General features: G+C 33.1%; 1 protein-coding gene across 2 annotated transcripts; it reads right to left on the bottom strand.

The window, feature by feature from the left end:
* Positions 1-1,045: 1,045 nt before the first annotated feature.
* mms19 (MMS19 homolog, cytosolic iron-sulfur assembly component) lies at positions 1,046-24,845 on the bottom strand. 2 transcript variants are annotated; one of them, XM_051124919.1, is made up of 31 exons: positions 24,698-24,845; positions 24,030-24,078; positions 22,206-22,306; positions 21,963-22,048; positions 21,802-21,876; positions 20,713-20,782; positions 20,498-20,626; positions 20,077-20,138; positions 19,414-19,500; positions 19,163-19,237; positions 18,195-18,272; positions 16,482-16,620; positions 14,650-14,804; positions 12,658-12,736; positions 11,411-11,536; positions 10,327-10,408; positions 10,155-10,252; positions 9,952-10,074; positions 9,694-9,867; positions 9,533-9,617; positions 8,415-8,517; positions 8,195-8,269; positions 6,024-6,150; positions 5,745-5,851; positions 4,018-4,074; positions 3,745-3,931; positions 3,580-3,662; positions 3,334-3,498; positions 3,194-3,253; positions 1,625-1,725; positions 1,046-1,543 (listed from the first exon to the last, which is right to left on the bottom strand). In XM_051124919.1, exons 1-31 carry the CDS (start codon positions 24,783-24,785, stop codon positions 1,513-1,515), a joined length of 3,057 nt encoding a protein of 1,018 aa, XP_050980876.1. In that variant the 5' UTR covers positions 24,786-24,845; the 3' UTR covers positions 1,046-1,512. The 2 variants fall into 2 exon arrangements, with proteins under 2 accessions (XP_050980876.1, XP_050980877.1); XM_051124920.1 differs by having other exon boundaries at positions 3,580-3,659.
* Between the last annotated feature and the right edge of the window lie 1,729 nt (positions 24,846-26,574).

Raw genomic sequence — 26,574 nt, 5'->3', positions numbered from 1 at the left:
ACTGCAACCGACCTGGAGTCTTCAGAAGTGCAATGTGTCAGGTTCTCAGAGACTTTGCTTGGTAAAAAATCCTAAAAAATGCCCCTGACTTAAGAATAACAAGCTGACGTGTTGTCAAATAAATTTTTTTATAGGCTTTATAGACAGATAAGTTGAGAGTGACTCTTGAAGGACAAGCATCACATCCTCTTGTACCTCTGATTCAAGAATTTATCTTCCAAAATCTGGCAGTACATTTTAGGAGTTGTTTAGTCTCCTATCCTGAAAAGTCTGACTTGCAGAGATGGACTAAAATGAACTCACAAAACTTGCGCTGTGTGAGCGCTGATCCGCCTCTGTTCTGGGTCACTTGTAACAGCAGCAGCTCTCATCTGTTCATCTTCCACCGGGGCTTCCTAATAAAACTTTGCAAATTCTTGTAATGCATTAGTATTGCATTCTTTTCATGGGCATTTAATAATTTGGACTTTTCAGTCTGGGTTAAATCTCTTTTTTGGCTCATTTTATCTGTAAAAGAAAACAGGCCTAATAATTATGCACACCTGAATATAAGGAGTTTTTCACTTTCAGCCTTCATGGACAATTATATATCACATATAAATGATTAAATACAAAATTAACAGTAGTTGTTAAGACTGATGTGGTTTGGAATTGGTAAAATGTGTTTGGAAAAAACAATATGACCAGAATATCAACATGCCTAATAATTCTGCACACAGTATATATATATATATATATACATTTATTTTATTTTGATTGTTCTAATCTTTAATTTTTTATAGTCTTATTTTTGTTAAAATTGAAATTAGACATAAAAGACAATGTATGTATTATGTATCTATGTATTATAAATACCACCTTACTACTATGAAGCATACACTTATTATTACAATAAAAATACTGGTATTTTTACATTGAGTAAATAGAATCTATCCTTATTTGCGCTTGGTGTAAGCAGCGTATTTCTAAGAAAATTCTATTGTCACTTAGTGCAAAAAAAAAAACTGGAATAACAAATTCACTGATAAGTTCGAGTCACAATGTACACATTTACAAAAGGTTTTATTGACAGGTTATGACACATAAATATTGTTTTATATTCTTGGCATCAGTTTTGTCAGTTTGACCTTTTTAAGTTAGTCTCATGAAAATGAACAACAACCAACGTTGTGGATAATGAACACATCAGTTCAGAAATACTGACATCAGGACAGTCACACGCACATTCGAGAGCGATCTGCATCATCAAACTAACATTCCTACAATAGTGAGACGGCGTGATTGAGCGAATGATAGCGCTGCGGCTCGTGTGTCTGATTGACCCCTGTGATCTGGATTCAGGTCAGTGCATTGAGTTTCATGTTCCAGCAGTTTGTTTGGCCATTTCTGTGCCCAGCAGGACAAACTCATGCCATATCATTAAAAAACAGAGTAAGAGAGTAAAAGCAAAGGCTGTGAGTGCTGATCCGCCTCTGTTCTGGGTCACTCGTAACAGCAACGGCTCTCATCTGTTCATCTTCCACCGGGGCTTCCTAACAAAAACCTACGGATGACAAACGCCTCATTAGATTCTGTCAGTGGAAACCTCGGAGATCTGAATATCAGAGTCAGACGTCACACTCACCATTCTCCTCGAGCCGCCACCGCCTCCTTCCTCACCAACCTCTTTTTGTCATCCAGAGGAACAGCGAGAGCCTTCAAGACTCTGGCACGGAACGGCAGGATCTGAAACGCATACTAAAGCTATTAACTGCAACTCAACATGATTCATTTGTACATGCTTCTGGCCTTATTATGCATAAATTGTGAGGAAGGAGACTACATTCCAAATTCTCTGCAAAAATGCAATACACCAATACAATACTTTCAACATCTTTTCAGAAGTAGCATTCTAAAGTTTGGGCGTCATTATAAAAATGAAAAACTTTTATTCAGCAAGGATGCATTAAAATGATCAAACAAAGACTGTAAAGATATTTAAAATGTTACTAAATATGTCGATTTCAAATAAATGCTGTTCTTTTGAATGTTCTATTCATCATAAAATAAATAAATAATGAAAATTATGAAAATTTAAATATATAAAAATATTGACACGGTTTTCAACATTGATAATAATAATAATAAATTTAAAAAAAAACAACATTTTGGAATGATTTCAGGTTTTTTAAATTGTAATAATATTTCAAATTTTTTTTACTGTATTTTTGCTTTAAAAAAAAAAAAAAAAAGTAGCCTTGGTGAGCAGAAGAGACTTCTTTCCAAAAAAAAAAAAAAAAAAAAAATTGTAACTCCAAATTTCTTTTTTTTTTTTGTTTTGTTTTTAGTGAGCATGGAAATTTTTACCATTTTTACTATTATTACTATTATATATATATATATATATATATATATATATATATATATATATATACACACACATAAAGAACAAATAAATATTTAAAATAAATTATTTTATAAAGTAAATATATATGTAAATATACACACACATATATATATATATATATATATAAATAAAATATATTTAGATGTTTTTTACATGTATTATTTTTTTATATAATGTTTTATTTTGATTGTTCCAATCTTTAATCTTTTAGCTTTTTTATTTAATTATTTTATGTATTTTTATTGAAATTAGACATAACAGAAGTAGTAAACTGTATATTAGTGACTTTATTATTATTATTTTTAACAATTAAAATGATCAAAAGTGACAGTAAAGACGGTTATAATGTTACTAAATGTCATGAAATATGAAATAATATAATTTATAATATATAATAATATAAATAATAAATAATATATTATTTAATATAATAATAAATATGTTATTTGAAATATGTACTTTAAATAAATGCTGTTTGTTTAAACTTTCTATTCATCAAAAAAAAATCCTGAAATAAAATCAGTTTCCACAAAAATATGAAGCAGCACAACTGTTTTCAACACTGATAATAAATAAATAAATAAATACATTTGCATATCAGAATGATTTCTGAAGGATCATGTGACACTGAAGACTGGAGTAATGATGCTGAAAATTCAGCTGCGCATCACAGAAATAAATTACACTTTGACAGATATTCACAAAAAAAAAAACAGCGATTTGAAATTGTAATAATATTCAACTATTTTACTGTATTTCTAATTAAATAAATGATTTTCAAGTGTTGTTTTAGTGTGATTGTCTTACCATATGTTCAGGCAGACGTGAGAGCGCATGAACACACTGGAGCGACGCAATTCTCACTTTCTGCCGGAGTAAAGATAAAGTCAGACTTATCTGAGCGTTATCAGACTGACTACAATCAAACAAGGTGTTAAATTCAGTACCATAGCCGGGCTGGTGGTGAGGGCCAGTATGCGGGAGAACAGCGCCTCCAGCTGGTTCCTGAGGGCCGGCGGCGGCTCCAGCAACACTGGCTGCAGACAGGACAGAGTGGAGAGCTGCACCGCCTGATCCGCACACGACAGCGCCTCCAACAACAGCGGCAGCAGCTGCCCGAGAACAGCACATTTAATACAACACACTTCAAACCAACACATCTAAAATCATTTATGTACACAAACTCAACTCACTGCAGGAAGCTCCGTGAGCTGGACCTGTCTGGGGAGGTTACTGACAATGTGGGACAGCGCCTTCAAATAACAAGACTTCTTCTCTGTGGAGAAAAAAAAAATATATTTAGATGCAAAGCAAGCAGTCACACCACCGGTTGAGACAGGAAGTGGTAATGGAGGTACCCTGCTCTGCCGAGTTGAAACCTTGAACTAGTTTAGTGGAGTTTTCAGCGAAAAAGCGTTGGCGGTACATGATGCGCACGTCTGCGTGGCAATCGCGATTCAGCACATCCGGAGAGTCGCTCATGAGGACGCCGAAACCATCGGCCACCTGAGATCCTAACGCCGGGTCACTCAACAGAACGAAGAGCTGAAATACAGAGAGAGAAATCAAACACTCAACCTCTGAAATACAGCTGGAACGAGAGCAGAAATGAGAAGAAATGAAGAGACTACCTTGTCGGTCAGGGCTGTTGATAGCGGATGATAGCGCACCAGCAGGGCTTTGGCCACCTGTACAAAACAAAAACACATATCGATCAATATTTATGTTTATTTAATCTGTCGAGAATCTAAAAAGGAGATCATATCTCTTCTAAGACTTGAATTAAACAGCTTGATTCATACAGCGCATCTGAAGCATCAACATTTTGGCTGCATTGACAAAAATTATTAGAGAATATTAGATTGATCTTCACTTGTGTTTCAAAGGTGAACATTTTTTTTTTCCACTTTGAATAAATGTAAAATGTAATTGTAAATAAAATAAAATTTGCTGCTAAGGCAAAATTTTAAAGCAGTAAAACAACTACACTAAAACGAATGAAAATAATAAATAAAATATTTATATAAATATTTATAAAATATAAATTAAAAATTTTATAAATAGAGATTTTTAAAATAAATAAACATAAAAACACAAATTACAAACATTTTAAACAAAAATAAACTAAATAAATAAAACATTTAAAAACTTTAACAATATCTATAAAACTGTATCAACTGACCATAAGTTTAAAACACTCAAAACACGTTTTATTCAATATATGTATTAAAATTGGTTTATGCACTAATAAATAACTACATATAGTAGTATAATAGAAAATATATACTACATATAGTGTTTAGAAAAAGGCATTAAACTGATTAAAAACAATTCTTTTAAAATCTACACTTCATTCTTTGGTGTTTTTGGTGTAATATTTTTGTGTTTATGTTTGTATATTATGCTCTTTATTATTTTTATATATACATTGTGCATTTTACATTACACTACCAGTCAAAAGTTTTTTTTACAGTAAGATTTTTAATTTTTTTTTTTTTTTTTTTTTTAAAAAGTCTGCATTTATTTGATCCAAAGTACAGCAAAAACAGTAAAATTCTGGAATATTTATACCATTTAAAACAACTTTCTATTTGAACATATTTTAAAATGTAATTTATTCCTGTGATTTCAAAGCTGCATCATTATTCCAGACACATGATCCTTCAGAAATTATTCTAATATTCTGATTTTATTATTATTAGTATTATGTTGAAAACAGCAAGTTGAGTTCTATGTGTGTGTGTGCATATATATATATATATATATATATATATATACACATATACACACACACACACACATACACAATTTGTTTTAATATTTTCGATTTGTTTTAAATATTGATAATAACAATAATAATCAGAAATGTTTCTTGAGCAGCAAAATCAGCATATTAAATGATTTCTGAAGGATCATGTGACTGGGGTAAGGATGCTGAAAATTCAGCTTTGATCACAGAAATAAATTACATTTTACAATATACTCAAATAGAAAACAGTTATTATAAACAGTAAAAATATTTCAAAATTTTACTGTTTTTGCTGTACTTTTGTACCAAATAAATACAGGCTTGATGAGCAGAAGAGACTCCAAAAACAAACAAACAAACAAACAAAAAACATTAAAAATATTACTATTCAAAAATTGTTGTGTTGCATATAACTTTTAATAATTTAAAAGGATAGTGAAGGCTTTTGTTGTGCCATTTATGCTATATGAAACCGTTTATGACTTTAAATTTGATCAAACTAATCTTGGGACTTGTTAAGGAGTCGTGTAAACGCTAGTTACTGATATGAAAATCACAATGTAAGACAGACAATGATAAACACTCTCAGTAATGTGATTTGGTTTTTACCCAGAGCAGCAGCGTGAACGCTTGTGTTCTCTGAGCGGACGAAATGTTCTCCAGCTCCACGCCGATCCTCTTCATCACCCTCTGCAGCACGACGTCTAGAGCTTCACCTGAACACACAACAACATCAGTGATGCGCAGATCAGGTAAATCAACTCCAGAGCTCAAATAACACATTCATTATTCCAGTGACGTACATCAATTGAAAACAGTCTTCCATTAGATCATGTAGCACAAAAATTAGGGCATGTGATTTGGGAAGCAAATTAATCCTGTGTGTACCTGCCGGCCTCTTGTTGACCAAACCAGCGAAGCATTTGGCAGCAAACGTGTAGGAGAACAGATGAGGACACGTGCAGCTCAGATCCTCCAACTGCAGCAGCAGCCGGTCCATCTCTGGAATCTCCACCTGTTGTCAAGTTGATGAATGATGAATGAAAAACAATCATCAATAGTAATGATTATAATCATTTATATTATGCTTTATTGTAATTTCACTGTAAAATAAAATCTAGTATTAAAGAAAAATATACTAGTGTACTAATAATAACTATTACTATTATTATAGTCAGTCATATTTAGAAACTAAGACAGGCATAAATATTAGTATTGTAATTTTAGTTGCCATGTAAAATAAATATTTGATTTTTTTATATTATATTTATATTATTTATATTATATATTTATTTTACAGTGAAATTACAATAAAAATATAATCATACAATGAATAATAATTTTGTTTATTATTTTTATTTAATTGTAAACCAAAATAATAACACTAATGATAAAGATTATTGTCAAAAAATTAAAATCTTGAATTTTTTCATGCGTTGTTGAATGAATAAATCAAGTGACTGATTCAATGACTGACTCATAAAAGCAACTGCTTGAGTCATTCCTGAATGAATGAGCATTTTGAACAAATCTGTTGAATGAATGATTCAATGATTCACTCAAAAACAGTCATTTAGTTCTTTCCAGAATTCATCTGCGTTGTTGAACAAACTGATTGAGACTAATTCATGACTAACTAGATTTTTTTTTTTTTTTACAATTTTTAACTAGTCAACTTGAAAATGTAACAACAAAATTAATCAAGTAACCTTTTCTTTTTTTAACCCTCTAATTAACCACCACACATGAAGTTGTCAACATGATGTAAATGTTAAACAAATCACTTAAAAATCTTTGCAGAAAAGATACATGAAATACAACTACATCTTGTACAAACTTCTCTTACACATATTAAATGTTCAGAAATAGTGAGGAAGATGCTAAAAAAAAAAAAAAAAACACCCTCAAAGTCAAGGTAATTCAAATTCTAAATGACTGAAGGTATAACACCAGTAAACTATTATTAACTATAAATCTTCTGTAAAAACTATGAACAGCAGGTTTCAGCCTGCCACCATGATGCAAACATGAAATATCAGACAGGTTTTTTTTATTCAATAGCGCTGATTTTCCATTGTAAACATGGGCGCGTTTGACTATTGCACTCAAGTCTTTTGCAGTGACTCATGCATGAAACCCCATTATAAAAACACAGGTTCCCACACCTTGGTTAACTTCAAATTCAAGGACCTTTCAAGGACTTTTCAGGTCCAAAACCATCAAATTCATGGACCTAATGTGGGGACACATTTCAAGTGAGAGCAAGGTTACATCATGTTACCAGTTTTCATGCGTCAAACAGCTATGCAAAAAAGATTTTTTTGGGGCCATATGACAGATCTCATATTCTATTTGTTGGATTTCTGTTTTGCATAAAACTGAATATTTGGTAAATCCTATACTGTATTCTAAAATTATCTGACTGAAAAGAGCTGAGGCTCATGTAAGGTAAATCAAGCAAGCTAGTATGCTAGTATGGGCCACGAAGTGTTGGTGAAATAACACATTATCGGACCAGAGGGAGTAATATGGAATTTTCTACAGAAAACTTCTTGCACAAAATAAATTCAAGCACTTTCAAGGACCTGCATCTATGTATGTTTATTTTCCAGGGCCTTAATATATTTTTTTTTTTCAGATTTACAAACGTTCAAGGATTTCAAGGACCTGTGGGAACCCTGGTTAACAGAAGTTCACCTCTATCTTCTTGCATGTTTTTCCTATTCCACTGCCACCGTCGCATCTTTGTCAACACACAAGCACATTCTGTGTGAATGGCGCTTAGCGATACGAACATGTCACACGTAATTCTAACATTTGGTAGTATTAGAAATTCAAAATCACAGTTCCTTGATTTCTAAAAAATAAAATCATTGCTATACACAACATTTTTTCACCAAACTGCACAGCCCCACAAACTAGTACAGAGCAAAAATTTGCATGCAAATAGAATTTCTATAAGAAAAAATAAATAAATATTTGTGCAGGCCTACAATATAGCCTGTTAAAAACCCAGAACTATTTAAATATTCTGATGAGACATCACAGATTTAACTCACGCTGCATGGAAGAGAGCAGACGCAGGCCATCAGCAGACACACCAGCTGAGACGGACCCCGAGACTCTGCTTGGCTCTGGAGAAAACAAGTACAATTCATAAACAGCACACAAACCAACCCTACATTCATCTACAGATGCTGCTGCCGCCGAAACATTAGGGAACTTTATCAGGATTGACAAATATAAACCTGACGGTTGAGCATGATTATCTTGTCACACCTGGAGCAACTGGATTTTGGAAGGGAAGGCATTCTCCGGCAGAAAGGACACGTCTCCATCCAGGAATAGAGAAACAGCCTGGGCGGCCATGCGGGACGCTGACCTGCAAGAAAACAAAATATCTTGCATTTGGAAATTTGTATATTTTTATTAGGGCTGGGCTGATAAGTGTGATTAATCAACTGCGTTTGATCTTTTTCTTTAAACATATCGGCATTTAAATGAGATCTTTTAGTCTGTTTGTAGACCGCCTGCCATCCAATAATCACAACCAGCTTTGTTCTTTGTTACTTTTGATATGAAACAAAGTCTCAGCTTTCAAATCCTGTCGATTTTATAGCAAAATTCAAACAATAAATGTGTTCTGATGCTCTTTAATGTGGCGTGACAGATTGCTGTGGCCGTGAATCAATCATCACTTGCTCTTTACTACTAGTTATAGCACAAAATAAGCATGAATTAACATTAGAAAGTATTTAAAGAAACAGTACAACTTACTGAAATGAATCATTTCTCATGTAAGAACTCAATTAAGTGTTTCAACCACAAAAACATGTCAATAAAACAGCTTGTAATCAATGTTGCTAACATGGAAAGCCATTCAGTGTCCATAGCTCATTAGTTAGCTAGAATATCTCTACAGATCAATATGCAAAATATATGCACTATATTACATATTCATGATATTTTTAATGAACCTGTTCTTTATTAAATAATGCATGTTTGAATAAATCTTTCATGAAAAGCCAACATTTAAATGCTTATATTTGCAACAAATTTGAGTAGAAACAATTACATCATGAAAAACTTACGATAAAAAGAGAAATATTATATTATATCTAAAATAAACAGCACTTGAATTTGGACTCGGAATTAACACTACAGTAATGTACCAACTAGGGGTTTTGTTTTGTAATTTACAGATTGAAAGTGTTTCCCATAGGAAAAATTGACATGTAATGTACCCGATATAATCAAATTGGAGATTGTGAATTAGAATCAAAATGATTTATGAATTCTGTGTCAATAATCAGGCCTAATATTTATTACACGTCTAAAAGCGAAATCAGTCACGTCTTAAATTCTATTTAATTGTGTGTTGTTTTGGCTGGACTCACTCTGACTGTAAGGCAGCGCAGGCTGTGCTGATGACAGGAACTACAGCACACAGAACGGCCTCATCTGTGAGTGGACTACAGTGACCTGTTGAACAAACCCACAGTTACACCTACAAACAGCACAAATGAACACTTTCACACAGCAGAGAATAAGAACAAACCCTGAGCCGAGTCTCTACTCTGCAGCGCCGCCTGTAGGCACAGTCCTAGAAGTCGTGGAATGATAATGTCATGGAAGAATCGTCCAATCTCCTCAGAGTCTCGCGCTTGCTCCGCTATCCTCCGCAAACTGACGCATACGGCGATCACTTCCTCCACAGAGAAACCACAGCTACCTGAAAAGAACAACAACACGTCAGCATTACATCAGAACTAAACGAAACATCACGTACACTTAAATGATAGACATGGATGTGTACCTGTGTGGGCTGAAGCGAGCACCTGTAGAAGAACGGGAGCGCTTTCCTGCACCACGCTGGGTTGAGACGACACGGACGCTAACGCCGTCACACACCGCTGACGTACAGCTGCGTTAGACTCATCTGTACACAAAAGCCTGATTATAAATTTAACCTGCCATGAAAGTTATTTGTACATGTGTGTGATGTACTCTGGGTCCCACCTGACAGGATCCGTTCCTTCAGTCGAGGAATCATCCTGGAGATGAAGGCTTTGGGATGCAGACGAGCCAGAGAACCTAAACACTCCACCACAGCCGAACTGAGACACAGACATATCAGCACCGAAAAACTGTAAAGGTATAATAAGACCTGTAAAAATGCAAACACATCTACCTCACTTGAGTATCGTCTTCCTCCAGAATGAGTCTGGTTAAATGATCAACAGCTTTCTCTACATCTGTCTGAGTCAACAAACCTGTGATGAACAAAGAGCATCCCATGAGCATGTTATCATTTCAACAAACACATTTACATTTAAATGCCTACTCAGTGCTCAGCAACTTATTTTAGTTTTTGAGTGTACACATTTTTATTATAAATAATTGAAATCAGTACACAAAGTCAGAACTATTGTAAATTGCTGTTTTGGCCCTCCTATAAAGTTGGTGAATTGTCACTTGCACCTTTCTGGTTCTCACCCCTCAAATTACTTTTATAATTTTTACTATTATACTTTTACTTTGTTTTTGTTTTTTTTAGTTTTAATGTTGAATCATTTTTTTCTTTTTTTAATATTTAGGTTTAATTTATTTTTGTTTTAATAGTTTAGTTGCATATTTATTTATTTATGATTAGTAATTTTACTGCTTCAACTTAAAACTAATTTTAGTTAATTTTATTTCTAATTTTTTAGCTTTTCATCTAAAGGCTGAAAAAATATTTTAAATTAAAATTGAATAATTAAGATTATTTCAGTCAACTTTAATCTGGCTTTGACCGTTTTAACAGTGCAGATTTTTATAAACATTTCACAATTTAAAGCAAAATTTGACAGTGGAGCAGTGCAAACTATTTCCTGACAACAAATTAACAATTAAATTATTTTAACCCAATCATATGTAAGGTCATTGCTCTATAGATATTAAAAAATACAGCAGATTTGGTGCAAGAAAGAAACAGGTCTTCAGTGTCACATGATCCTTCAGAAATTATTCTAATATGCTGATACTCAAAAAACATTTCTGATTATTGGCAATGTTGAAAACAGTTGGGCTGCCCAATATTTTTGTACAAACTGTGATACATTTTATTTTTTTGGATTCTTTGAAGAATAGAAAGTTCAAAAGAACAGCATTTATATGAAACAGAACACTTCTGCAACTTTATGAATGTCTTTACTGTCACTTTTGATCACTTTCACACATTCTTGCTGTATAACAGCATTCAATACTTTCACAATTGTTGTGTATGCACTCACCGGGCTGCTGTCCCAGTGCAGTGATCACACGTGTGGCTGTCACCTGTAGACCGGCGCTAGATTCCGTCAGTGCAGAGAAAACTACGCTACACAAAGACTGCTGAAACGCAACCAATACACTGTCCTCTGTGTTTATGCAGGAGACAGAGAGAAATACATCAACACTGCACATTAAACAAATACTTCAAACGTGATATATAACTAAATTAAACATGCTGAGACTCTAGTAGCAACAAATACACACTTAACACAACAGTTGTCTTATGCAGGAGATATACACCACCAGTCAAAAGTTTTTGAACACCAAAAGATTTTTAATGTTTTTAAACATTATCTGATTCGAAGTACAGCAAAAACAGTAAAATTATGTAATATTTTTTACTATTTAAAATAACTGCTTTCTATATGAATATATTTTAAAATGTAATTAATTGCATGATCAAAGCTAAATTTTCAGCATCATTACTCCAGTCTCAGTGTCACATGATCCTTCAGAGAACATTCTAAAGAAACTCAAGAAACATTTATTATTATTATTATTATTATTATTATTATTATTATTATTATTATTATTATTATTATTATTATTGTTATTATCATTATCATCAATATTTAAAACTGTTGAGTTGATGAATACAAAGATCCAAAGATCAGCATTTATCTGAAATAAAAAGCTTTTATAACATTATACACGATACCATTTGTGTTTTTTCGTTTTTTGGGAATACTTTTATTTAAAAAGGATGCTTTAAACTGATAAAGTGATCATAAAGGCATTTATAATGTTACAAAAGATTATTTCAGATAAATGCTGTTCTCCTGAACTTTCTATTCATCAAAGAAACCTGAAAAAAATTCTACTCAGCTGTTTTTTTTTAACGTAAAATTAATAATAAATGTTTCTAAGCACCAAATCAGAATATTAGAATGATTTCTGACAGATTGTGTGACTGGAGTAATGACGTTAAAAATTCATCTTTAAAATCACAGGAATAAATTACATTTTAAAATATAATGAAATAGATGAAATAGAAAACCGTTATTTTAAATAGTAAAAACATTTTTAAAATTGTATTGCTTTTGCTGTACTTATGATCAAATAAATGCAGGCTTGGTGAGCAGAAGAGACTTCTTTAAAACAAAAAAACAAACAAACAAAAAACAACACATTAAAAATCTTACTGTTCCAAAACTTTTGACTGGTAGTGTAACTGTATTGAGTTTGATCATGTTATCTCCTCACGTACCTCCGTCTGTAGGCCGGCTAAGTGCGGTGGGCTGCACAAAACCCTGCAGAACCTCCAGCAGGGTGCGCCGTTGAGCACACTGTATAAAGATATGGTCAAATGCATGAAATACAGTACAGTATGTCTGGGTAAAGACACTGGGTTATATCCGAACAAATCTGCAGCAGGAATTTTTAAATGAAATTTCACGTCATGGAAAGTCTTAAATATCTTCTTGCTGACGGTAGCCATTGACTTCCATAGTAGAGCAAGTCAATGGCTACCGTCAACTGTTTGATTTACCCACATTTTTCAAAAATCCATTTGTGTTCAACCAAAGAACTGTCTTTGGTGGACTATCCCTTTTAGTGTTGTCATGATACCAAAATTTTGACTTCGAGACGATACCTGACTAAAATATCAAAAAGTAGTTGAACAATATATGATCCAAATGGAGATCATAGTTATTTTATCTATTAAAACAAAGCATTTCATCCCCCCTTTAAAAAAAAAAAATAATAATAATAAATCACATGCCAGTGCCACTACACAGGATCATGGTGAACAACTACTGAGTCTACAGGTATGTAGAGATCTGTGCTATATTAGTAAGTTAGCTTGAAGGATAAAGCCATATCTTATTTCATGACATAGTAATTTTATTTCACAACAACAATTTATATCAGTTTTTATGACAATTTATGTCAGTCATTTTTTGTTATTTTATCTTTGTTGTTAATAATAAGAACCTAGATGCAAGTAACAAACTAAAGGACAACTACAATAAAACAAAGACACAAATAAAATAAACAGGGCCCTAAATGGCTTTTATTTTTTCCAAAATTTCAATTTCAATTTTCTAGACTCTGTTTTAATGGTTACATTAAAAAAAAGAGTTATCAAAAAGCATGTCTGATTAATTGAAATCATGAAACTTTAACAGCAATTTATTAAAAGTTTAACAAAAATTACATGTTTTTAAGGCCCTATGAAATACGTTTTATTATTTTTCTCAAATTCAGTTTTGTTTGTGAATCTCTGTGTTACATTAATTTTCTGGATTCTATTTTAATCATTGCATTACATTTTAATAATCAAAAGCATGTCTAATGAATTTATAAAGGATAATTAGATTTGATAAAGATTTGATAAGTTATTATAGGCTATTTATTTTTTTTTTTTTTTCAGAAATACTGAGTTGTCTATTTACAATTTTCTGGTAAATAAATCCTGGTAAATATTTTGTCTGGTAAATATTCCTTAAACATCGTTTTAATAATATTTTTTATTAGTCTATTTTTTTATTTACTATCTTTACATTAAGTAATATATTAATATATTTCTTGGTGTCAAGTTAAACCAAACTTTTATTTTGACGGGTTGCTGTGAAGAGCTTTAGGGTCTTCATTATATGACGATAGATTTCCGCAAAAGAAAATGCTGACGAAGTGAGTCTCAGAGCAGTTCTAGAGATTCTGTTCATGTGTTCATGCACTCGGCAGAGGCTGAAAACACCGCGAGCGTCACGTGTGCGTGTATGTAGTAAACAAAACTTTCACTAACACAGACACGCAGAAATACGGCTCTTATTAAAATACATTCTTAAAGTACCAGTACTAGTAAAATGCAAATCGTACCGTTTTTAAAAGCAGGGTATCGCTGTACTTTTTAAGTACCTGTATATCGTGCAACACTAATCCCTTTAAGGATATTTTCTGTTGTTTACATAGTAATGTTGTTGATGGTTGTAGAAGTGCATATTTTAATCAACCTTCATCATTTAAAATTAGTAGACAAAATTGTAACGCACACACATTCCACAATAAGAGTCCCTATAATTTGGGGCTTGTTTTTATTAAATAAAAGCCCTAAGAGTGCATTACGCAAAAAGTGTTTATTAAAATGAGTGTACTTTTTGTATTCTCCTAAACTAAATACATTTGCTTGTGAATGTCTTCTCGTTTCCCTTTACTAAGATAAAACACTTTCACTGTGCTCAAGACAAGATGGTACCTGTGTCCGGTTATTGTACTGCTCCAGGAGGGCAGGTATGACGGCAGCTGACACAATCAGACTGGCTCTATACGAGGCTCCGGCGGCGGCCTGCAGGAGTTTGGCGCTGGGCCACACCAGCTTGAGGTCTGGCTCGCAGAGATGGTGCTGACAGTCTGAGAGGACGAGACACACACCAGGTGTGATGGATAGAACAAGCCTGGGCCGCACCAATATACGACAGTGTGTGGAGATGTGGAGTTATGAGTCTGATTAGTCTGCTTTGTCTGGATAATTAACTAGGCAGCCAGGAATGATTGTGAAAAGAAGCGCTCAGTCATAATTTATTTTGCACAATCAGCTGTTTTATCCCTTTGTTTCATTCTTGGTTTAAAGGGATAGTTCAGCCATAAATTAAAATTTGCTGTACATGTAATCACCCTCAAGCCATTCAAGAAGTAGATGACTTTTTTTCTTCGGTAGAGCAGTAAAACATATTTTTGCTGAAACCGTGGTCTTTGGTGATTCATAAAATGCAAGTCAGCAGCTGAAAGTACATCAAGCAACACAAAATGCACTAGTGATGTCCGGTTCGCAAATGAATAATTCTTTTGAACAGATTCTTTTTAGTAAACTAGTTGAACCAGTTCATAAAATTGTACGGAATCGTCTGCAGCACAGACATACAAGTTGCTCAATCAAAACTCACTTTCAGACACCTGACAGTCACTCCGACTGGAAACGAGCCAGCGTTTCAGTTCCTCCAACAGCCACTGAACTGATGAAACAATCTGACTGGGACCAAAGAGCTGCAGATATGTGCATGTATGAATCGAATGCTCGAATAAAGGAGCCAAATGAATGTGTTTTATAATGTGCTTAAAAAATATAACTGCACTACTGCTCAAAAGTTTGGGATCAGTAAGACTTGTGTTTTTTAAAGAAGTCTCTTATACTCATCAAGGCTGCATTTATTTGATCAACAATACAGAAAAAAAACTATTATATTGTAAAATGTTATTATAATATAAAATAATGGTTTTTATTTTAACATATTTTAAAATACAATTTATTCCTGTGATGCAAAGCTGAATTTTCATCAGCTGTTACTCCAGCCTTAAATGTCACATGATCCTTTAGAAATCATTCTCAGGTTTCAAAAAAATAATAAGCAGCACAACTGTTTCCAGCACTGATAATAAATCAGCATATTAGAATGATTTCTGAAGGATCATGTGACACTGAAGATTGGAATAATGATTCTAAAATTCAACTTTAATTACAGATTTAAATTAAAATGTATATTAATATAGAAAAACATTGTTTTACATCATCATAAAATTTCACAGTATAATTTTTTTTTTCTGTATTTTTGATCAAATTAACAGTCTGAGCATAAGAAACGTCTTTAAAAAAAACATTAAAAATCATACTGATCCCAAACTTTTGAGCGGCAGTGTACATTACATCATTATGTAAACAAACTGGTGAACCAGTTCATTGAAATAAACTGTCCAAAGGAACCAGTTTGCAGAAAAGAACTGATTTCCCTGTTCGCCTGAGGGTCTGGATTACAGATAATTATGTTCAGTTTCTTGCACAGACTGATCATTTCGCTTCATAAGGCCTCAATATATTGTCAGGAGCCAAATGTATTCATTTTGTTTGGCTTGTGTTGTAAATCACCAAGGAGCACAGCTTCAGCTAAAAATCTTTACTGTTCTATTGAAGAAAAAAAGTCACTTACATCTTGGATATCCTGAAAGTGAGCAAACTAACAGCAAATTGTTATTTTTGGGTGGACTCTCTCTTTAAATCCACACTACCAAGAGAACATCTAGACTTGTTTATACCTTTGAGGACAAGGTTTAGAAAAACCTGCAGCACATCCTCTGAGTCTGAATTGAGCACAGAACGAGAAAGACAGGACACCAGCGCGCTGAGAGCTGACAGACCTGCTGTTTCCACCCTCTCACTGGCCGTCTGGAACACCTACACACAGGAAATGAACTCACAGATCAGAGACCATACAAAATTTTCAAAATATTTTAGCAGTCCCCTCCAAGAAAAACAGAACAGGAGAAAACTGTGTATCAATTTTGAATCCTTGCACTCTTGACACTAGAACTACCGGAAATCTATAACAACTAGAATGGCCATAGTGGTCATTCTGACCGCTCATACTAGACTGAACTTATTGCCATGTCATATTTACATTAGAAGCTTCTTTTGATGTTTTAAAATAAAGCCTTGAATGTCTGTCATCATATTTTATGAAGTCATCACCCTAAAAAATAAGATTCTTTTTTAAATATAGCCTATAAATGTGTAAGAGCTACTAGACTGCTCCCAGATGAATAACAGCAGTCGTCGAATTGAAGGTGTCCACTTTTTTTTTTTTTTTTTTTTAAACAAACCGGAATTTTAGCTTAGCAACAGAATATAAAAACAACTAGGACAAAAGTTGCTAGGCAACAGAGAGGCGCATTCTCAACAGCGGGAAAAAGTCACAAAAGTTGAAATTAGACGGCGTCTATAATGTGAATGGTTAATTTGACCATTCAAGATAGAAATACTAAAAGATATTTATATTTTGTAATTTTAATAAAATGACAACGTTAGTATGAAAAATACATTTAAGAAAAGTCAAGGAATTGTACTTATGTGGGTTTTATTTCCACAAAGTTATTACACTGGAAAAATAAAACTGGTCAAAATCGCTGCTGTGGTAGTTCTAGTGTTAAAGTGACAGCATCCTAATATAGCTGCTGCTGTCTGCGTCATTACAGCAATCATATGTAGTTTGCATATTTTTGCATCTTTGAACCTAACGGTTAAAGGGTTCATCCAAAAATAAATCCTTTCATCATTCACTCGCCCTCAACCAAACAACTGATGGCAGCCACTGGAAACACAATACTATGGAAGTCAATGGCTACTTTTAGGTTACCAACGAACAACAACAAAGAAATGATCTTTTTTTGTGTTCGGCAAAAGATAGAAACTCACATGGGTTTGACAAGTGGAGAGTGAGTAAATGACCATTTTCATTTGTGGGTGAACTACTCCTTTAAGGAATCTTTTTTAAACTCATCTGTAGCAATTACTGATCAGATGAGAACAAAACAACTGAATTGAGTCTATTGTCTTCTGTAGAGCCGTCTTTGAATAACTGTTTCATAATTGATGAAATTTAAACTCAGTTGAACCAAACTGAATTAACATTGGACTAAACTGAGTTTAAAAAAATACACCATTGGCTTCAGCTTTATAGCTGAATTAGTTTCATAATTTATTTACTTTTCAACACTGACACTGTAATTGAACTGAACTGAATCAACATTGATCCAAACTGAGCTAAATAATGACATTATTGTCTTTAATGAAGCTGCGTTTTTTCCAAGCCGACCCCTCAACCTAAAATTACTCCTCTGGTTAACACTCTAGTCACTTGAAAGTCAAAATCTTGGCATTAAGTGGTGGGAAAATTGTGGTGCAGAGCAAACTAATATGAGAAAAGCACCTGTGAGTTCCTGAGTCCATTGTTTTATGCTGATCTCTCTTACCTCCCTCCGGATTGTGCTCCAAAGGCCTGGAAGGAATTCTGCCAGCTCTTTATGGCTATATGTCAAACCGCAGGCGGCCTACAACACAGAAGAATGTTTGGGGTTTATTTTTAGAACACTAAGATATGTTTATTTTTAAGAAGATATCTTTAGCCAGAGAAACAGTAAACAATGGCAAAAAGCAAAGCCATGGGTTCGATTCCCAGGCTATCCATTAATGAATAAAATGTGTAGCTTGACTGCAACGTAAACCGCTCTTTATAAAAGCATCTGCCAAATGCATAAATGTAAATGTAAGATTTATAATAGTGGTTCTCAAATGGTGGGTCACAGATCTACTTTCTCTGGAGGGATGAAAAATAATGCTACATGCAAATAATAAAACAATAATCATGCATGCTTATTTAAATAAAAAAATGGATAGAGAGAGAAAAAAAAAAGATATTATTAGTTGTTTTTAATATTTTGAATTATTTATTTATTTTTATATTTTCTGTTTTCATTACAATTTTATGGTTTTAGTTATTTTGATGTGTTTTGTCATTTGTATTTGTTATTGTGCTTTTTTTAATGTCTATATAGTTTTAATTTTTATTTCTTATATTAGTAAACTAAATGAAAGTAAGAATATTTGCCTTGGCAACTAGCTGCAACAAAATAAGTCTACTTTTTTTGTATGTTTCATTTTATTCCAGTTAAGTGTATTTTATTTCTAGTCATAAAAATAATGTTGATGGTTCTTGTTACCTATAAAAACCCTGGTTGGCACAAATTCAAGCTAGTCAAATGAGGCAGATGGAAATATGGAAAAGATGGGTCACAAGATAATGACAGTATCAATTTCAAAGTCTGACTATGTTGTTTACTTGTATTTTAGGTGCTGTATTGGTTCATTCTTTGATGACCAGTGTAAAACCTGAATCCTGAAGCAAAACTAGCTGAGAAGCACTGATCTAGTAAGTGTGTACCAGTGTCTGCAGCGAGTCCACTTTGGCACTCTGAACATCTGAGTCCAGCTTCTCAATGATCAATGGCAGCAGAAACTGTCAAAGGAAAGGATACAAAACACAATAAACAAACACACATACAAAAGGCCCATTCACAGACCTATTTCTATAATGTCCAGGCTGTTGATACACAGTATAATGACAAACAAAGACTTATTGAGTTTAGGTCTTTAAGAGACTGAATTAGGTTTAGTTCATCCAGAGCATCCTACCTCAGCAAACTGACACGTCCCAGTAAGAACAGCCCGTAGAGAAAGAACAAGCTCTTCCTGTGTGATCCCATGAGGATCATTGGGTGGCTAAGCACAGACAGAGAAACAAAAATATGAGCCCATATATTTAAATGTCTACAGAGTATGTAGTATAGCACTAACCTTCAAATGTTTGGGGTCAGTACATTTTATTTTTAAAGACATTATTACTTGTATTCATCAAGGGTGCATTAAGTTGATCAAAAGTGACAGTAAAGACATTTATAATGTTACAAAAAACTATTGTTTTGAACATTCCATTCTTCTTAAGCAGCAAATCAGCATATTGGAATGATTTCTGAATGATCATGTGACACTGAAGACTGGAGTAATGATGCTGAAAATTCAGCTGCACATCACAGAAATAAATTACACTTTAACAGATATTCACACAGAAAACAGCTAGTTTAAATTGTAATAATATTTCATAATTCTTTACTGTATTTTTGATTAAAGAAATGCAGCCTTGGTAAGCAGAAAAGATTTCCTGCAAAATATATTACAAAAACCTTACAGACCTCAACATCTGAATGGTATCAAATTTCCACAACAAACAAATTTCCTGAATTTTCAGGTACAATGAGGAAAGCATCAAATGCAAACATGTTAAATAGAAGTACTTACAGGACTAAAGTCTATGGGGAAATAACAGGACGTCACTTCAAACAGCTCCTCTACAAATTTACCTGAAAAAAACAAAAAAACAATGAGTTGAATCATCATTGACCAAACTATTTTCACTTCACTTTTGTGAAACGTCAAAAAAAAAAAGAAAAAAAGATAATTACATCATAATCATATATATGAAGAGTTTATTTGCAAAAAAGGAGAACTCCAAAAATTTAAATGTGCATTCTAATTAATCTACATCAAACCGCATTTGGGTTATTTTGGTTAAGTAAAAATACCTAAAAAAAAAAAAAAAAAATACAGCTAACACAGTAAAACACAATAAAAACATAACAAAAAACAATTTTATAATTTTAGAAAATGTATTTATATATATATATGCATTTGTCATATGCATATCATGCTGTACACTAACCGAGATCATAACCCCTGTGAATGATGTTCTGGGCCACCTGGAACGCCAGCAGGAGGTTGCGTGGATCGCGTTCTCCATCTACTGACTGCACAAATCCAAATACGAAGTCTGCACCCAAACCCTTCAGCTCTGTGGATCAAAAAAAATACAAAGATATTAATAAAAATATATTACTGATATAACAGCAAGAAAAAAAGAATGGCAATGTTCTTTACCTTCCTCTCTGGACTCCATTAGACTGATAAGGATGTTGTAAACACATGATCGCTCCGCCACCATCAAGGACTGTTGAAAAGAAGTGGAAAAAACATTTATGTCTTCTATCTGCATTGGAGTTTAGACACTTGTCATTTAGGAAACAAGACATCCTAGAGTCAGACGTCACCGCACCGGCATTGATATATTGAATATATCAAAGCTAATGCTTTGTTAGTAAACTTGTGAGAATCTGACACAATTTAAATGATAAATTAGCAATGTTTTTATGGCATTGTTTTCCAGAATGTATGTGACCCTGGGTCATTTTTTATTGAAAGATGAATAAATAATCTTTCCACTGATGTGTGGTTGTTAGGATATGACAATATTTGGCTGAGATAGAACTATTTGAAAATCTGCAATCTGAAGGTGCAAAGAAGTCTAAATATTGAGAAAATCACCTTTAAAGTTGTCCAAATGAAGTTTTTAGCAATGCATATTACTAATCAAAAATTAAGTTTTTATATATTTATGGTAGGACATTTACAAAATATCTCCATGGAACAATCTTTTGACCCATTTAATGTATTGTTGGCTATTGCTACAAATATACCTGTGATACTTATGACTGGTTTTGTGCTCCAGGGTCACATACATGGATTTAAAAAATTTAACATAGTTTTCCAGACTTTTTTTTTATCTTATAAGAAATAATGTAATTTACATAATATATTTACGACTATTAGAAAAAATAGCAAGGCTGCATTTATTTGATCCAAAATGCAGTAAAAAATGTTAAATATTATTACAATTGAAAATAGCTGTTTTCTATGTGAAAATCTGTTCAAGTGTAATTTATTTCTGTGATCAAAGCTGAATTTTCAGTATCATTACTCTAGTCTTCAGTGTCACATGATCCTTCAGAAATCATTCTAATATACTGATTTGCTGCTCAAGAATCATTTCTGATTTTTATCAATGTTGAAAACAGTTGTGGAAACTGTGATACATTTTATTTTCAGGATTCTTCAATAAATAGAAAGTTCAATGTCTTTACTGACATTTCTAAACTATTTAATGCATCCTTGCTAAATAAAAGTACTCACCTGAACATGAACATCCTGGAAGATGGATCTCAAAATGGACACAGCTGAACCTGGAGGCAGAACTGAGCATTTTGTCTAAAAAGAAACCAAATAAGTGATATTAAGGTGACCATGACTCTAACAGAACATGCTCGTTTAAACACAAAAGCGCTCAGACTTACCAAAGCCTTGAGCCCCTGAAGAACATGTGGTGTGATCACATAATGATCCTTCAGTCTGTTTTCATAGAAAGCTAACAGAACCTCCACTACAAACAAAACAAACAAATGCACATCAGATGTGTCACAACAGCCTTTGCGAAAGAAACACAGAATGTCATTCAGATCTTATCAGTGCAGCTCTGTGGAATTAATTCAAAGAAAAACTAAAGGTCTTCATCAGGAAAGAAGCAGGAATCTTCTCACCTTCTCTCTCAGATAGGCTGCTGTAGCATTCCTGCAGGACCTGAGACAGGAGCTGAACTCCTCGGCCACGAGTCTGAGGCTGAGAACTGGTCAGACTAAACCTGCATGGAGGATACGAAATCAATAAGGGTCACAATTGATTTTCCAGACTAAAATCACCACTGATATTACTGAGTCACTCCATGTCAACTCAACCAGAGGTCCCCGGCTTAAATGTTTAATTTTGCTAATATTTATGCTGTTCTATGCAATTGTTTTGGTAGCAGGAAACAAGATAAAATTCTAATTTCAACATTATATTTTCTTCAGACATTGTTCTTTAAATAATACAAGTATTAGCTGTATACAAAGTGACCAACATTTGGTTTTCGACCACTAAAAATGGTTAACATTCAATAATCTGCACATGGAGCCTCTTTGAGATCCCCATATCTCTGGGACTGAATGATGTAGGGCCTTAAAAAACATAAGATTCTAAAAGAAGAGTTTATGAAGAACTAGAATCTAAAATCATTTTGTGATATCTTTAATACTTCTTGAGTTATAGGCACGCGAGCTTTGGAAAAAGAGTGTTTATGTCACTCAGACAAGTATGTTCAATACAGTTCTAGTGAGAGAAAGAAACAAGATACATCTCTGGTTTTAACACCATTTGTTTTTCAGACACTCCTCTTTAAAATAAAAGTAGTATAATTTTTTCAAACTCACCCACATTTGGTTTTTGACCATTGAAAATGTACATACATTTTAACAATTTACTCCTAGAGCCATATTAGAATTCCAATATCTCTGGAACCGAATCTCATAGACCACTAAAAATATAGATGCCAAAAGGAAAGTTTGTTAAGACCCAATATCTAAAAGGCCATTAAAATATCTTTAACACTTCTTGAGTTATAGGCACGCGAACTTTGGAAAAAGAGTATTTATGTCACTCAGACAGGAATGTTCAATGCAGTTGTACTGACAGAAAGAAACAAGATACATCACTAGCTTTAATACCATTTGTTTTTCAGACATTCCTCTTTGAAATAAAAGTAGCATAATTTTTTCAAACTCACCCATATTTGGTTTTTGACCATTGAAAATAGTTAACATTCAATAATCTGCACATGGAGCCTCATTGAGATCCCCATATCTCTGGGACTGAATGATGTAGGGCCTTGAAAATTAAGATTTTAAAAGAAGAGTTTATGAAGAACTAGAATCTAAAATCATTTGGTTGTTGACCATTGAAAATGTACATACATTTTAACAATTTACTCCTAGAGTCATATTGAAATTCCAATATCTTTGGAACTGAATCTCATAGAGCATTAAAAATAAAGACGCCAAAAGGAAAGTTTGTTAAGACCCAATATCTAAAAGGCCATTAAAATATCTTTAACACTTCTTGAGTTACGGGCATGCAAACTTTGGAGAAAAACTTGAAAAGTGCCATTTCCCCATTTTTGAATGTTCACCATTGGCACATAATGCAATAAGGATTGCTAAAGTATTTTAGTGAAATATTTTACTACCAATCTCTGTGTAAAAGTAAGATTATGATGCTGCATTATTTCTAAAATCATTTTTAACCCCCGTAACGTGACTCTGAATCTAAGAAAGCCCTCCCTTTACAAAATAGTGGATTACTCCGCAAATATTCATCCATGATGTTCAATATCTTGGCTTTCATCGCTATACACGTCTATCTTTCCTCTGAAAAAAATATTAGCAAAATAAAAAATTTGAGCCGGGGAAGTTTTTGAAATGTACTTATGATATGTAAAGGAAAGTGACCCCACAAACTCAGCACAATGACAACAATATAGAAAGTTTTACCCCAATGTTTCAACCAGCTGGAGAACTGTGAACTGTCCACTCTTGACACCTAAAAAAGAGACATAAACTTATGTTTAACCCTGTAAATCCTGACATATGAAGGACTAGTCTTATGTTTACCTTCTTACAAGATTTCACAGCAAATAAACAAGCTAAACCACAAGCTGAAGGTGGATGTTCTTATTATACTATTACACTAAAAGACCATTTACTTGCTAAACAAGTATAAACTATCAGTCAGATGACAGAAGGTATTAGGTTTTGATCATGTTAATCTTTTAGAAGCCTTAGAAATTCACGTATCGGGTATAAAACGGCAGAGTTTATCGGGTTAACACACTGAGGTAAACAGAAGGGCTCCGCTAGCAGCCTAGCAACACAATCACACAAGCCTTTAATGAAGAAAACGACGCCATGGCAACTGCTAGTTTAGGTGTTTTATGAAGCAAAAACACTCTGCAATACTAACAAAGGATTTATCGTTGTGTCGAGCTCCTGTCAGCAGCCACAGTGCGTGTGTGATACAGGATGTGGCGGTTAGCTCACGGCAGTCACTCACAGCAGCATCACACGCGGCGTTCGCGCTGCTTTTCTGACAGCTTTCGTTAAGAGCAGCGATCAAACTGGCGAGAAACAGCGAACACGAGAGAGACCAGTAAAGGAGTTACCTGTAGCGGTTTCTGCGGCCTTGCTATCAACCTGTCCAGACACGAATTCTACCACTAAAGCCATCAGCACACTGTTATCCGCGGCCATCCTGAAGAGCAGCCAGCCAGGCTTCAAACTCAGCCGCGCATGCGCACAACAGCTGCGGCTACAGCCAAGGGACTTTTGTGTTTAGTTTACAAAATAGTACAGAGCGTTAAAGAACAAAAAACAACAATAATAATACAGGAGTAAACATACAAAAACAAACAAAACATTTTTGAAAAGCTTTTGGATTTTTACAAATTTCTTTTTAGAATTTGTTTAGAATTTTTATTGTTTTCAAAATGTATTTGTTTATTTTGTGTTATCATGTCTGAATGGTTAAGGTTAACTTGTGAATTTACAACAATTAAAATAGGGTTGTCAAAAGGTACCGAGTTCGGTAAGTTACTTTCGGTACTGAAATTTTAAAAACGTCCATTTCCCGCTCACATTTGAGCGCTGTTGAGCAGATTTTTAAACATCGCTGATTGGCCATAGTGTTCAAGCGCTCAACAGACATGACTGTGATTGGCTACAATGATAAGCGATTCACGCTCTCACCGAGCGCTCACATAAGCACAACCAGAGCGTTTTAAAGCCGCGTCTGTCAGCGGATCAGTCTATATGCAGATGTATTAGGGATCCGGTGACACACATGGCTTTAAAACGCTCTGGTTGTGCTTATATGTGAGCGCTCGGTGAGGACGTTTTTAAAATTTCAGTACCGAAAGTACCGAACTCGGTACCTTTTGACAACCCTAAATTAAAATATTAATTCTGAATAAAATATTTTCAGAAACATTTAAGTTTTGTAAATAAAGTAAAATATTACACATTTAAAGTTTTTTTTTAGCGTTGAAGAACAAAAAACAACAATAATAATACAGGAGTAAACATACAAAAACAAACAAAACATTTTTGAAAAGCTTTTGGATTTTTACAAAATTCTTTTTAGAATTTTTATTGTTTTCAAAATGTATTTGTTTATTTTGTGTTATCATGTCTGAATGGTTTTCAAAGTACATCTTAAGGTTAACTTGTGAATTTACAACAATTAAAATATTAATTCTGAATAAAATATTTTCAGAAACATTTAAGTTTTGTAAATAAAGTAAAATATTACACATTTAAAGTTTTTTTTTTCCATTTTTATAAAGTAAAATATTACACATTTAAAGTTTTTTTCCCATTTTTTTCAAGGGACTTTTGTGTTTAGTTTACAAAATAGTACAGAGCGTTAAAGAACAAAAAAAAAAAAACAAAACAAAAAAAAAAAAAAACAGTAATAATACAGGAGTAAACATACAAAAACAAACAAAACATTTTTGAAAAACTTTTGGATTTTTAAAAATTTCTTTTTAGAATTTTAGAATTTTTATTGTTTTCAAAATGTATTTATTTATTTTGTGTTATCATGTCTGAATGGTTTTCAAAGTACATCTTAAGGTTAACTTGTGAATTTACAACAATTAAAATATTAATTCTGAATAAAATATTTTCAGAAACATTTAAGTTTTGTAAATAACGTAAAATATTACACATTTAAAGTTTTTTTTTCCATTTTTTTCAAGGGACTTTTGTGTTTAGTTTACAAAATAGTACAGAGCGTTAAAGAACAAAAAACAACAATAATAATACAGGAGTAAACATACAAAAACAAACAAAACATTTTTGAAAAGCTTTTGGATTTTTAAAAAATTTTTTTAGAATTTGTTTAGAATTTTTATTGTTTTCAAAATGTATTTGTTTATTTTGTTATCATGTCTGAATGGTTAAGGTTAACTTGTGAATTTACAACAATTAAAATATTAATTCTGAATAAAATATTTTCAGAAACGTTTACGTTTTGTAAATA

Source organism: Labeo rohita, chromosome 12, assembly GCF_022985175.1.
Source record: "Labeo rohita strain BAU-BD-2019 chromosome 12, IGBB_LRoh.1.0, whole genome shotgun sequence".
Classification (NCBI taxonomy): domain Eukaryota; kingdom Metazoa; phylum Chordata; class Actinopteri; order Cypriniformes; family Cyprinidae; genus Labeo; species Labeo rohita.
This window is presented reverse-complemented; position numbering and strand designations above follow the sequence as displayed.

Excerpts from the sequence above, each read along its gene's own strand:
- mms19 (XM_051124919.1), bottom strand. The coding sequence starts at position 24,785 with ATGGCCGCGGATAACAGTGTGCTGATGGCTTTAGTGGTAGAATTCGTG. Across the intron at positions 19,501-20,076 it reads TCCCCATAGACTTTAGTCCT|CCACCCAATGATCCTCATGG; the intron begins GTAAGTACTTCT and ends GTCTGTGCTTAG. Across the intron at positions 4,075-5,744 it reads CGTTCACGCTGCTGCTCTGG|GTGGCCAAAGCCCTGCTGGT; the intron begins GTAAAAACCAAA and ends TGTTTTGTACAG.